We start from the raw sequence: 13,982 nt of genomic DNA, 5'->3' as shown, positions 1-13,982 counted from the left end.
TATATCTTCCCCCAATCAGATGGGAGTGTTGATTAGATACAGAGTTCACAATTAATAAGTGATTGATTGGTCAAAGATATTGAATGTAACTCTTGTTACATTCAGGTTATAAAACACTTATCAAGATTACTGAAATTTAATAGAATAAGTAATGTGAGGTATGGGGCCAAAATAATGTCTCATTTTCAATACTTTCTTCACTTTTCTAACAGTTTTTTTTTTTATTAATGTGCTTCAGGAAACAGATTTGCAGCTTCTGAGTGAGAACTAAATATTTTGCCTGACACTACGTACTTAAGAGCTTTCCGAAACCATGGATAAAAAAAACCATGAATGAGGGGGTTGCAAGTAGAGTTGAAGTACCCAAGCCACACTAAAAGATCAAGTACTATTATGGAAGTGGAATTATATGGGTCTATCAAAACAGCAAGAAAGCAAGGCAGCCAGCAAGCTAGAAACACCCCCATTACTATACCCAGGGTCTTAGCTGCTTTTCTGTCCTTTTTCTTAGATAAGTTTTTTTTTCACTTCGCCCTTTGTGTTCTCAGGCATATTGCTGATAACTTTTGCATGTTGTTTGGAAACAATAAAGATTTTGCCATAAATACCAACCATGACAGAGCCAGGAGTAAAGAAACATAGTGAACAATATCGTCCCCCAAAATTTGTTGAAAGTAAGTGCACAGAAATGGAAACAAGCAGCAAGAATCTCGTAGCAGTGCATACCAGCAACATTGGCCTCAGATAGAACTAAACTGAATGAAAAAAGAGCAGGGGCCGACCAGCAAAATGCCAACAGTCACTTTATCATGGAGGTGGTCATTGTGGCTGAGTAGTTAAAGGGTAACACACGGCATAAAATCGATCAATAGCAATGGAACACAGATGGAAAATGGAGGTTAGGCTTAGCATCATGTCAAAGCTTACATGGAATTTACAAAAGCCATCCCCAAAATACCAGCAGCTCTCTACTGATCGTACCATGCTGTATGGCATAATGACAAAACCCAGCAGAAAGTCAGTGGTTGCCATGGAGAGAATCAGAAAATTTGTGGGAGAGTGAAGCTGTTTGAAATGTGATATGGAAATCATTATAACCAAGTTTCCAAAGATGGTGATAAACATGGCTGCAGTCATAATAGAATACATTATCACTCGGACATGCAAAGAACGGTTGATGGGAGGGCAAGATTTATTTCCAAATTTTGGACAACTGGATAAATCTTCAGGAATATAAGTTAGATCCATGGTGCTTTATCACTCCAAATTCCTTTTTCTAGGAAGATGATTCAGTGTTTCTTCTCTTCTTAAAATGATTCCAGTAATTTCAGCTCCTAATAGTGCAATAAGGTTCAAAGTCATCTGTTATTAATTCATTTCCATTTTTATTTATTTAAATATTTAAAACTGTATCAATTGTGGTTGCTTTCTGAGTTATTTGCTGCATTAGGAAAGGAAAAGTTCCAACTGCTTATTCTTTCCTGTTATATTTTATTCTATTCCAACCATCCATTTTTTATTCAACGTGGATTTATCTATTGAGTGCTCTGTTCTTTTTAATGTATTGGAAGCTTCTCAAGAGTTTATTCTATTTATATAGACATCTATAAAAGTCAAACTCATGAAGCAGAGAATACAGTACGGTTACCAGTAATGGGGAAGGTGAGGGGTTATTGTTCAATGGATATAAACTTTCAGTTATGCTAGAGATCTGCTGTGCAACAGAGTGCCTCTGGTTAATAATATGGTGTTGTGTACTTCAAAATATGTTAAGAGGGTAAATCTCATGTAAGTGTTCTTAACACTCACACACAAACAACTAAAACTAAAAAAAAAAAAAAAGGCAGGGGGGCAAAAGGTGTTGGCTATGTCCATTACCTTGATTATGGTGATGGTATCCCAGGTGTTTGTATATGTCCAAACTAATCAAACTGTCCAGCTTGTATCTCAATAAAGCTGTTTTAAAAAAAGAATTTATGGTCAACTTTTACCTTGAGCAATGACGTTTCTAGAAACTCTTTTGAACTACAAGTTAACATCTCTCATCATAAAAATACTTAGTACACAAAAGCTAAGTGAAATCACAATGTTTTTCTTTATGCATTCTTTCAATAATTTCAAATCTTCTTTTTAAAGAGTCTGCAGATATAAGAATTATAAATAGCATGTGGCTGTTGAAATATAAGGAAAACCATGTACCTATGGGTCAAACCATGCACCTGGGTCAATGCTTAGTTTCTCTACTCTCTACTGCCTTCCTCCCCTCCCCTCTGTCCTTCTCTACTGCCCTCTCCTCTTTGTTCCCCTTCCCTATATTTCTTTAGTTTTATCACTCATCTGGAATTCTAACTACTGGAGCCATGTCATAAATATCATCCCCGAGAGACTCATAAGGTTCACAAATTTCATGTTCATAGACTTGGGCCAGTCAAATCTCATGTGATTCTAATTGGTCAAAGGGGCTGAATAAGAGATAATGGACAAGTTGGCATAAATCTGAACTCTTAGTAAGTTACTGCACCTGCTTTGCTATTTACTTTGTGATATCCACTATCATGAAAAATCTGCTCACTGGCTGGTTCTGCAGATGCTTGACACTGTACCTCTCACAAACCATCAAATCTACTCAATGGGCTACAGAAAAACAAGGCCAATCTTGACTGAGTCAGACATAAGAGACACTGTAGACCTACATCAGATTCTCCCAGCCATAGAGATTCAACCATAGCATAGATTCAGGCAAGTTCATCTATTTTGGCAGACTCAACTTAGTTTTGCCTTTAGAACCCTAAGAAAGAGCACAAAAAGTCCCTTCCTGGTCTCAAAGTGTCAGAAGCTCTTTTCATTCCTTCTGACTCTGTCAATCTTTCCTGACTGACAGGGAAAAGAAAAAGAACCTTTTAATGACAGAAGAACCTGTGTGATGTTAGATGGAGAAGCTTCTTTTCCCAAGCCTCAGGAAGGTTTCTCTTCAGAAAGTCTTAAGAGGACCCCCTTTGAGCTGAGTGTTCCATGCGGCTCTCCTGTTTGCTCTATTTTAGGGGGTTCCATCACTTACTTCCAAAGAAGAGGGAGCAAAAGAGACTTGAATTGGGGGTTCTTCTTCTAGTCTGAGCTCTGCCTCTAACTGGCTGTGAGCTTCCAATAAAGGGAGGTGTGCTAGACTAGATGGGCCCGAGAGGGTCTTCCAGCTTTGAAAGTCTGTGAATGACTGGTAGCTGAAAGGTCATTAGTTTTAAATCATCTTCCTATAAACAAATGGAAAGTGGAAAAACAGAGAAATAAGATGAAAGAAAGACATGGAATAAAGGATGTGGCTCAATGTAGGAATTCATTGAATAGTACTTTCAGTCTCGGGGTACATCTGACCAAGATCACAGATGTGATTCTCTCCACTGTAGATACTCCTCCACTCCTCATTGCCTCTTTTTCTTCTTCGGTTTTCACCAAGAAAAGGCTGTGAGCTCTAACCTGGGCCCCATGTTAGCATATAAGTGATAACACTCGATAAACAATTGTTAAATGTAATATCTGTGTTAAAATATACACCAGCTCACATCTTGTCTTTTCTTGACTTAACCTCCTAAAATAAACTCTAAGTAACAGCTACATCTTATCAGGCACAACTTTTTAATATACTACCATCAGGCAAAGAACCTGTATGTCTTATTCACCCCTGAATTCTCAGCACCTTGGTAGGTGCTTATGGCAGACACTAGGTACATATTTTTGAATGAATAAAAACATAAATAAATGGTAAATTATGGTTGTTTAAAAAAATATCTGCATTGTTCCAATAAAAGCAGTTGCTTCAATATGCTTGAAATTTTGCTATAAACAAATGGACTAGATCCAGGAGCACAGTTCATGAGTTTATCTTCCAGTATTAAATTGCTTCTGATAGTGCTATAAAATAATCCCTTGTTATTTAGACAACATTTAGAAAAGCAGAAAAGAGATTGCTGTGGACATATTTTACTGATCCCTTAGGTTACTGAGAAGAGGATAAAAGATATTGAGTTCAGATAAATACAAAGGTGTCAGTGGGAAAACAAAAACAAAAACAAAACCTCCTGAGTGTTTCAGCTAGATGCACCTGGGAGGTGGTGGCTGTGATGGTATCAGACTCGTTGGTGTTTCATGAATACATTAAGATGGGGTTAGCAGAGTTGGGGATTTTCTTCCAGCTGAAACTCACATAGTCTCATAAATTTAATACTGTACAGAAAGCACAGACTCACAATTAAACTTGTACAGTACACAAGTCCATGAAGACCTATACACTTAAATTATGTTATTGCCCGAGAAACTCCCTGTCACACCTCAGTTGCCCACATGACCTTAACGATGACAGCCATGACATTGAAACAGCATCATATGAGTGTTGCATGTAAGTAACTGCTCCATTTTTTTAAGGATTGAGAGGATTCTAGGAGGTGCTTGACGTGAGATCAGATTTTCCACCATGCACATTACTATTTATATAAGGGAAACTTCACATACTTTCAGAACTGGAGAAGACCTCAAATGGAATGTTTACAAAGATGTATTATGTGATGCAATTTCCAGCCTCTTAGCTGTCTTACATCCTCCAGTATGGCTTTGAAATCAGGCCAACATGGTTTGATGATTGGCTCAACCACTTATTAACCATATTACTTTGGAAAGGTTTCTCAGTGTCCCTGAGCCTCAGTTTTCTCTATAAAATGGGGAAGCTGTCTCTGAAGATATTTAAGACCATTAGCATTATTTTTACCTTCCTCTTTGCTTTTCCTCCTAAGAATTATGGCATCTCCTCCAAGTTTGCCTTATTTTGAATCTTCCATGTAATCTACCATGTTGAACCACATGCCTCTATGAAATTGTCATTTTTGTAAGTTCAAAATGTTCAAATATTAGTAAGTTTGAAGAATTTACTATTGGGATCTTTTTTCTTTTTCCTCCCTTAAGTCTCAGTTTCAAGGACTGACTGATAAAAAGTTGGCATATCTCCAATCACATACATGTACAAGAAGCCAGATTTTCAGTGCAAGATTATATCATGGAGCTAAAGCTTGTTGAAGAGAATCTTCAGTGAACATACTGATTTTAGTAGGAGGAAAAGGTGGCCCAACAGCAAATTTTAGGTTCAGAATCTAATTTCTAATTTTTGTAGCCTTAAAGTACAAATATCATATAAGATGTAGTAGAAAATGAGAAATTTACAACCCATGGTTCTAACAAAAGGAGGCAAATATTTGTACATGCTCTCTGTAAGGTATCAACTAGTATAAGTATCACCATTGCTAGAAAACACATTCCCCCGTTCTGGAACCTATTTGGTAAAGAACATAAAATTGTCATTGCCACCATATATATGTATGTAGAGATATATAAATTAATCCAAATTAAGACTTTTATCATTGTTTTTAAGTAGGCTCCATGCCCAGCATAAAGCCCAATGCGGGGCTCGAACTCATGACCCTAAGATCAAGACCTGAGGTGAGATCAAGACTTGGACACCTAACTGACTGAGCCACCCAGGCACCCTAAGATTTTTCTCATTTTTAATTGTTGAGAAAAATATCAAGTATGAAGGATCAACAAAAGGAGATATGAGTAATTAGTATTGTAGTTCTTTAAATACATGGACTCAAATTAAATGTAACAAGAAGAAAATTTTAAAGTTTTTTTATTTGAACACAAATTTGGATAATGTTCATAAATAATGTGTTTTCTTTCTTTTTTTTCCTTTAAATTCTGATTGCCCTGGAATTTAAGGCTGAAGTCTAAGGTATTTCAGCTTATTATCCAACTGCTTAAGAGAACCACAAAAAATTTCAAACTAGCCTCTCAAACCATACACTCTGAATGTCTGCTCATGGTGTACCAGTAAGACAGAGTCTCTTATCAAAACCCACATGAATTGAAAGACCTAAAACTAACACCAAAAATGACTGTTTCATTCCTCTTACCACAGGTCAGAAAATGTCAATTTTAATATAATCTTCTAAGAAATTGATCTCAAGCTGCAAAGTCTCAAATATGAATTCTGTTTTTAATGCTCCAAAATCATTCTTAGCCTAAAAGCAAATTCCACCCAAGGAGCAGAGTTGTGTGAATTTTCGATTGAATTTGTTAAATCAAGACAGCAGGGTGACAGGGGCACCTGGGTGGCTCAGTCGTTAACTGTCTGCCTTTGGCTCGGGGTCATGATCCCAGGGTCCTGGGATCGAGCCCCGCATCAGGCTCCCTGCTCCGTGGGAAGCCTGCTTCTCCCTCTCCTACTCCCCCTGCTTGTGTTCCCTCTCTCGCTGTGTCTCTCTGTCAAATAAATAAATAAAATCTTCAAAAAAAAAAGACAGCAGGGTGACAGTACAAGGTGTAAATAGTGTACGAAGTATAATAGAAAAAATAAGCAAAGGTTTGAAATTTATGAAAATTCATGATATTGATATTGGATCTTTTCTGGTTAATTCTCTAATATCTAATATGGACTATAATGAATATCTAAAGACTACAATCACAAAGACTCTGGAAGACGTTTCAGGGATAAGTAGACCGTATTCAAATGTAACACTGCTGTTACACTGATGTAACACTGAAAACTAAAACAAACAGAAGAAAAAGAGTTCTTTCTGTAAGTCTACTTTGTAACTATCTATAGTAGTTTACACATCATGACATCAAAAAGTAAAAGTAGTATCTGGCATGTAAATGACAGATTTATTCCAAATGGCTTACAGTTCATAAGTCAGCCTTATAAAACCACATAGCAGCTAGCCACGGGCAGAGGTGACCTCTTGAAAATGTTGTCTTCTCAAAAGGAGCTAGGATCAAGAAACACATTTTAAGTGACAGTAAATACACACGGGGAACAGGCAGAGCAAATTCCATTTCAGAGAGCGGTGGCAGAAAGAAGAGTGAAAATGAAAAGCAAAGCAAAACATCTTTCTTATAACTAGCTATAAATGATGGCATTTTGAACACCAGCAGAACGGAAGAATCTTTACTAAAACTATGCACCAGTATGGTGATTAACATAACATAATAATAAAATAAATAAATAAATAAAATAAAACTATGCACCAGAGAACGTGTTCGAAGTAGAGGGCCCAAGAGGAATTGAGCTAAATAAATCTTTTATCAAGATCACAGATATGTTTTTCGTTGGATACAAGGGAAAGAGTCCGAGAAAACACATGTTGGCTAGAGCAGCAGAGCATGCTTTTGCAGGCTGTAAATTTATGTTTTCAGCATCTGTCTGTCGCCTTTCCTGCCTTCAGTCTGCAATAACGCAGCCACTTCTGCCTACAGTTGTCTCCACGTTGCCCTGTAAACGCCCAACCCGTGGCTTGGCCAGCCCCTCTTTCCTGCACCTGATTGCCTGTCCTTTCATCTCTGAGCACTTCAAGGCTCAGCAAAACTATCGTTTCCTTCCGGGAACCTTTTCTGACTCTCCCCGTTGGAGTTAATCTCATGAAATTATAGACTATAGGGTGGCCAAAGACTGTAGAGATAGGTGATTCCATTTCCTCATCTTACAGCTGACTTTGATTTCAATTACCTTGTTTCCTTCTTCTGGCACAATTCTTTTTTAAAACAGTCTGATCTTAACTGTAAATTTCTTTTTTTTTTTTTTTAAGATTTTATTTATTTATTTGAGAGAAAGAGATAGCAAGAGAGCACAAGGCAGGGGAGGGGCAGAGGGAGAGGGAAAGGTAGGCTCTCCCCTGAGCAGGGAGCCCAAAGTGAAGCTCAATCCCAGGACCCTGGGATCATGACCTGAGCTGAAGGGAGGTGCTTACCCTGCTGGGCCACCCAGCCTCCCCTTAACTGTAAATGTCTTAAAACATTTCTCTATCTATCCCCATTAATCTTCCAACTCTTGCAATAGTTTATACAGAGCTGTATACGTGGAAGGTATGTAGTAACAGCTTATTGAGTTAAATGCAAGGACATTAATCCCAACACATCATGCAACCTGGTTAATAAGCATCTCCTCTCATGGTCTTAAAAGACATCTGGTTTAGGAAAGATTAAAATATTAGGAATACAATAAATGCTGTACAGAAAGTACCTAATAAACCTCCTCCCAAAACAAACAGTATTCCAAATGAAACCCAGCCCACAATTAAAATTTTGTGTGTCTTAAAGTTTCTAAATCACTTGAAAGTCACCCTCCCACTATACCTCAGGCCTTGAAGTAACCATTGCCACTAAAGCCTGGAACCAACATCATAACCTCGGTCTTTCAGCTCCTGTCCAGTGACCCTCCCACCACCTCTTACTTTCCCTAATTATGGTAACAATTCACTTCTGATCTATTTGGACAGCAAGAAAGTTTATGGCTTCATCTGCTTATCGTTTTTCCCTTTTAGGCTTGCTAATCAAAGTATGGTCCATGGGCCAGCCACATCTTCATCTCCTGGGAGTATTTTGGGAAATGAAAAATCTTAAACCATCCCAAAGTGTATATCTTAGCAAAATACCTATTATTATTTGTATGCCCAATGAATTCTAGAAGGACAATTCTAGACAATAGAGAAACTACATTTTTAGTTTGGACACTCTCTGTATCTGAAATGAGTGAGTAATTTTGAGCAGCAAAGAGCAACTGAATACCTTAAGTCAATGTTGCTGGCAAGAGAAAAATACCAAAAACGAAATAGGTAGTGAATTAAGTAGTATATAACAGGAATTGTTTATTAAATTTTTAATATTGAAGAGGAGAATACATTTTAGCATTATTGAGACACGTAAGTACCTTACATTTATTAAATCATGTTTGGCATAGTTTTTGAATTTTACAAAAACCTTTTTTATATGCCACCACATAGAAATTTATAACAAAATTTGATGGAAAATTTAAGAAGTTTCTTTCACTGAAATATCGTAATAATCATTTTCCAGTTAGGAAAGAGCCCCTACCTCCTCTACTGCAACAATTTCTGGTTTTCTATAAAATTTAATTATCTCTGTTCAATTATTTTGAAAAAGAGAATAAATTAGCAATTTTTTCTTTTTAAAAGGATAGTACATTTCCAATTCTTTGTATTGACCCAGTACCTTCCTTCTCCTGAAAAGTTAGTTGTGAACCATGAGTCTCTTCTGCTGGCTTTGCAGATATGAGGTGAGGAAGTTCTAGAAAGTATAGTGTTGAGGATTGAGATATCTGATTCATATAAGTTTGCCTGGGCTCTCGAGAGACCTGAAGTGGAGAACTCAGATCCAGGAGCTCCAAGAGAGGAGCTAAGTGCAGAGCCCCAGTGGGATTGCTCTTCTAACTCTCTTTCCTGAAGGATATTGAAATATTCTGTGTATTTTTAATGTCCCAAGTAGTTTTCAGTTTCTTTTTTTTCCAAAGGAACGACAATTTTATATCAATTTCAAGGGCATTTGGGCTTCATTCTGGGTAGATAAGGTACCAAAGATAAGGTATCCTTCTGTATATTAAAAATATACAGATATGTGTAGGCTGAATTAAACATTGGCTGATATCCAAAGGAGGGACAATTGTCTGACCCAGAAAAGATTGCTGTTTACACTTTGACTCCTGAATGTAATAAGATATTGGGGTAAGAGGGAAGTATTTATTTTTGCTTTAGTGATTTATACCAGTTTGACTAAAATCCTTAGTAAGAATAGCCAATTAAAGTGTCACAAATCTTGAAAAAATCAGTTCAGTGAACAAAGAACACTGGATAAGAAGTCTAGAGAGCCGGGTTCTAGTCCTACCTTTATAATTAGCTGTATAATCTAAGGCAAACCATTTAATATCTCTGGATTCGGTTTTCTCATTTGCAACTTCCTACAAAATCCTGGGTGCAGAGGGGAGACTACTTTACTTACTCTGAGAAATGATGAAAGGCAGACCCTGCATAGGAGGCTGGATCACTTTCTTCACCAGCAGACAAGTCAGGATGACTACATTCTGAAACCAAAAAGTGCCATGAAGACCTACAAAAAAAATTATGTTTCAGTGAAAAGGGACTAACTGAGCAGAACTTTACAGAGGGGCTATTTGATGTTTTTAAATATGAATAGGATCTAATAGAAAAGGAAAAGAAGCACCATAAGAAACTTTATGGTGCACACAGGGCTGCCAAATTTTTATTGCCTCTGTAAACACCAGCATAAACGTAACCACCATCACAAACATTATCCTTCTGAAAAAAAAAGAAAGAAAGAAAGAAAAAAGAAAGGAATGTCTAAACCTCTCCAACAAATGTCAACAGACAAACTTACACCAAGATATTTAATTTTCCAAAGTCATATGTTAGGGAATTGGGAGAAAATTCAATAAATATTAACTCAAAATTATTCTACCTTACAGTAAAACTAAAATCTATTTTACTCATTTTTTTTAACAATTGTTCTTTTAAAATAAAGACAAAAATAAAATAAAATTAGGATAAGAACATCTGTGTGCATGTGGGTGTGTTCAAATACCAAAACAGCATAAACATCAGTATTTCATTAAAAAGAATTACGAAACAGACTCAATAGCATCCAACACACCATATTAACTCTCATAACTGCACCTGGCTTTAATTACTCTCTTCTTGGAAAATTGTTTCCATTTATTTTGTACTTGCAATCTCTTTCACCATCTCAAAGCATCTCCACCATTTCTCCTCTACTCTAAGGCTATGGGGGGGGACCAACCTATCAGCAGGCTGGCAAGGATGAAAGGTCTAGACCACATGTGACAGGGCCATCTTTGGACAGGTAGGCAAAACTAATATTTCAGCTGACCTCTGAATGGTCACTATTTAATTGTGCAATTAACTAAGATCAAGGCGAATTTACAGACAGTTATGTAAACTTTTCCACAAAGAGAAAAAATTGTTAATTTGTTCATTGATATAATGTAAATAAATAAATAAACCAAAAAAAATTTTAGTGGAACGCAGTTCACTTATACACACACACACACAGAGAACTAAAATTAAAATGTTACGTTATTCCATGAAATAAATAAATATATCTAGATATAGATATAGAGATAGAGATAGATATGTATCTCAAGGAAATTGTCAAATTCTACAAATCAAGGCTCTTTCTTTCTTTCTTTCTTTTTTTTTTTTTTAGAGCCAGGTGTTAAATACTTAGCAACACACCACTGGTTGCAGACCACCAACTGCATTTCACTAGTCATTTATGGGTCTCAGCTTACAGTTAAAAGGACACTGAATAACATATAGTTTCCAGGACCTAGAACCGCCCCTACCCCTGCCATAAATGTTAGTTTTCTTCTTAGCTTCCTCCTCCCACCACTCTGATTCAAACATGTATGTATAAATATTAAGCAAAAAAAAAAAAAAAAACCCACAACTTTTTGGTATATATTTACATTTATTAAAAATCAGAACACAGGGACGCCTGGGTGGCTCAGTCCATTGAGTGGCTGACTCTTGGTTTCAGCTCACGTCATGATCTCAGGGTCGTGAAATCCAGCCACCAGTGAGGCTCCACACTGAGCATGGAGTTCGCCTCGGATTCTCTCTCTCCCTCTCCCTCTGCCCTACCCCCGCTTGTGTGTGCACTCTCTCTCTCTTAAAAAAAAAAAAATCAGAACACCAATGAGCAATACAAAATGTGGATGAGCCTCAGGAAGGAAGGGAGCACTGAGTAGAATTATCCTGCAAATGAACAGAAACTTGCCAGCGACTATGATTAAGATGATACATCAGTGAAAACGCGAGTGAAATCCGTGGCCTCTGATGTGCAGTTGCCCTTCTTTCCTTTAAGAAACGTTACACCACAGTAAAATCTAGTAAAGGTTTAACTGTCCGCTAACCAACGACGGGTTCCTGACAGAATATACATTTTTGAAATTATTGCCGTATTTATTTATCTATAATTATTAGTTGTTGATGTTTCAAAATACATCTGGTGAGCTGCTGAGGAACAGAAAGTGAATGGAAATATCACAAAAAAGTGCTAGTGGTGGTAAGAGGGGGCAGCAGCCCTCAAGCTCAGCTTGTGCCCTGATCCCTTCCAAATGGGGTAAAAGTCCTGTGTGTCCTCTTCACACCATTCCAGACTTTTCCTCATCTTCTCTTTATCTTTCTTTCTTCTTCTTTGTTTTTCTTACCTAGAAGTAGTGGGTATATCAAGTATTCTGAAAAAGAGGGATTTGGGGTTCAAAGAGAAGATTCCTTTTTTTTTTTTTTTTTCTCAAGTCTTAGAAATGAAAAGCTTCCCATGGTAGCCAAAAGCGTGCGTGTGTGTGTGTGTGCGCACACACACACACACACACACACACACGCTTTAAGTGACTTTATTCTTCTAAGTTCCAGTCCTTTTGCCTCAATTCACTCATACAGAAGAAGTCTATTCAGTTTCTTTTTGAGTAAACAAATTAGTATTATGGAAATGTGAGCTGAAAATTTTACCTAGTAAAATGTACTTCAGCGCTCTGCGAAAACCAGGGATAGAAGAAACCATATATTAAGGGATTACATGTGGAGTTAAAATAACCAAACCATGTCAAAGCATCAAACAAAACCACAGGAGTAGAGAAGCCCAAAAAGGGATCCAATAAAATTGTGAAGAAACAGGGAAACCAACATAATAAGAAAACACCCATCACTATTCCTAAAGTTTTGGCTGCTTTTTTGTCTTTCCTCATTTGGTTATTTTGATTTTCTGGCAAGTTATTGATTGCACAAGGATGTTTTCTCAATACTGCAAAAATCTTGCCATAAATCCCCACCATCACAGACCCTGGAGTGAAGAAACCTGCCATAAACAAGGTGGTCCCCCATAGCTTGTTGAACATCACTGGACAGGAACTGGAACAAGCCACCAAGATATCATAACCTTCTATCCCATTGGCGTAGGTCTCGGAGAAGACCACCCCGAAAGCAAATGCTCCGGGGACCAACCAGCAGAGAAGTAGCAACCACTTAATGAGGGGAATCGTTGTTTTCGTGGAATGATGTAAAGGGTAACAGATAGCATAAAATCTATCAATGGCCACTGAGCAAAGATGGAAAATGGACGTTATGCTAAGCATCAGGTCAAAACTATAATGAATCTTGCAAAATGTAAGCCCGAAATACCAGCAAGTCTCCACTGATCTGACCATACTGTAGGGCATGATGGTAAGCCCCAGGAGGAAATCAGTGACTGCCATGGAGAGGATGAGGAAGTTGGTTGGTGTGTGAAGCTGCTTGAAGTAGGAAATGGAAATGATCATGGCAAGACTGCCAAGCACCGTGATGAATATGGCTCCTGCCATAAATGAATACATAGCTACTTGGACACCCAGTGGCCTTTGATTTTCTGGGCAAGATCCATTTCCATATCCAGAGCAATCCAGTATTTCCTTCAGAAGAAGCGAGAACACATGAAATGTTGTCAAAGTTTTCACAAACTCAAGAAAAATATAGAAGACTCAAGGAAGATATTTAATTTATGCTGAAATATTAGTTATAATCTTTCTCATTTATTTATCCTAACCTTTATTTGCAACTTCATAGAATTTTAACCTGAGCTTAAATGATCATTATTTACTTTATACTTTCCTAGGTACAAATTATACCACCAACATTTTGTAAGCTCTTACTTTATGCCAGGGCCAGAAATTTAAAAAAAAAGGAAGAGAGGAGGAAGAGAAAGAGAAAACTGGGAGGAGAGGTGAAGGGGAAGAGAAGAAGCAACAAGTTCATTATCTAATTCATTATAATTGATATTCCTTATGTTCATAGAAAGACTAGATATGTATTAAACAATACATTCACTTCTTCCTCAAATAAGTCTGGAACAAATAATCAGATTTTATTTGATTCAGGTCTACTGCCTTGTGGGACCAGGTTATTATCATTTGAAAATTGTTCCATTCATGTGTTGTGTTATTTTCATGGTGTTTTGATTTTGTTCTCACCAAGGTTGTTTGCAAGGGAAAGAGTCATTTAAGGATGTCTAATGATCTAGTAGAACATCTTTAGCCAGTCATGGAGCCTTGACAAGCATCTCACCAGCCAGAGCAGCTC

General features: G+C 37.3%; 1 protein-coding gene and 1 pseudogene across 1 annotated transcript; both read right to left on the bottom strand.

Moving 5' to 3' along the window:
• Positions 1 to 224: 224 nt before the first annotated feature.
• Positions 225 to 1,248, bottom strand: LOC116634778 (annotated as a pseudogene).
• An 11,128-nt stretch (positions 1,249 to 12,376) lies between these two features.
• LOC116634777 (trace amine-associated receptor 2) lies at positions 12,377 to 13,240 on the bottom strand. The gene has a single exon (XM_032408314.1). The coding sequence runs from the start codon at positions 13,238 to 13,240 to the stop codon at positions 12,377 to 12,379; it is 864 nt and encodes a 287-aa protein (XP_032264205.1).
• Positions 13,241 to 13,982: the final 742 nt, after the last annotated feature.

This window comes from Phoca vitulina, unplaced genomic scaffold (assembly GCF_004348235.1).
Source record: "Phoca vitulina isolate PV1807 unplaced genomic scaffold, GSC_HSeal_1.0 scaffold9, whole genome shotgun sequence".
Classification (NCBI taxonomy): Eukaryota; Metazoa; Chordata; class Mammalia; order Carnivora; family Phocidae; genus Phoca; species Phoca vitulina.
This window is presented reverse-complemented; position numbering and strand designations above follow the sequence as displayed.

Excerpts from the sequence above, each read along its gene's own strand:
- LOC116634777 (XM_032408314.1), bottom strand. The coding sequence starts at position 13,240 with ATGTATTCATTTATGGCAGGAGCCATATTCATCACGGTGCTTGGCAGT.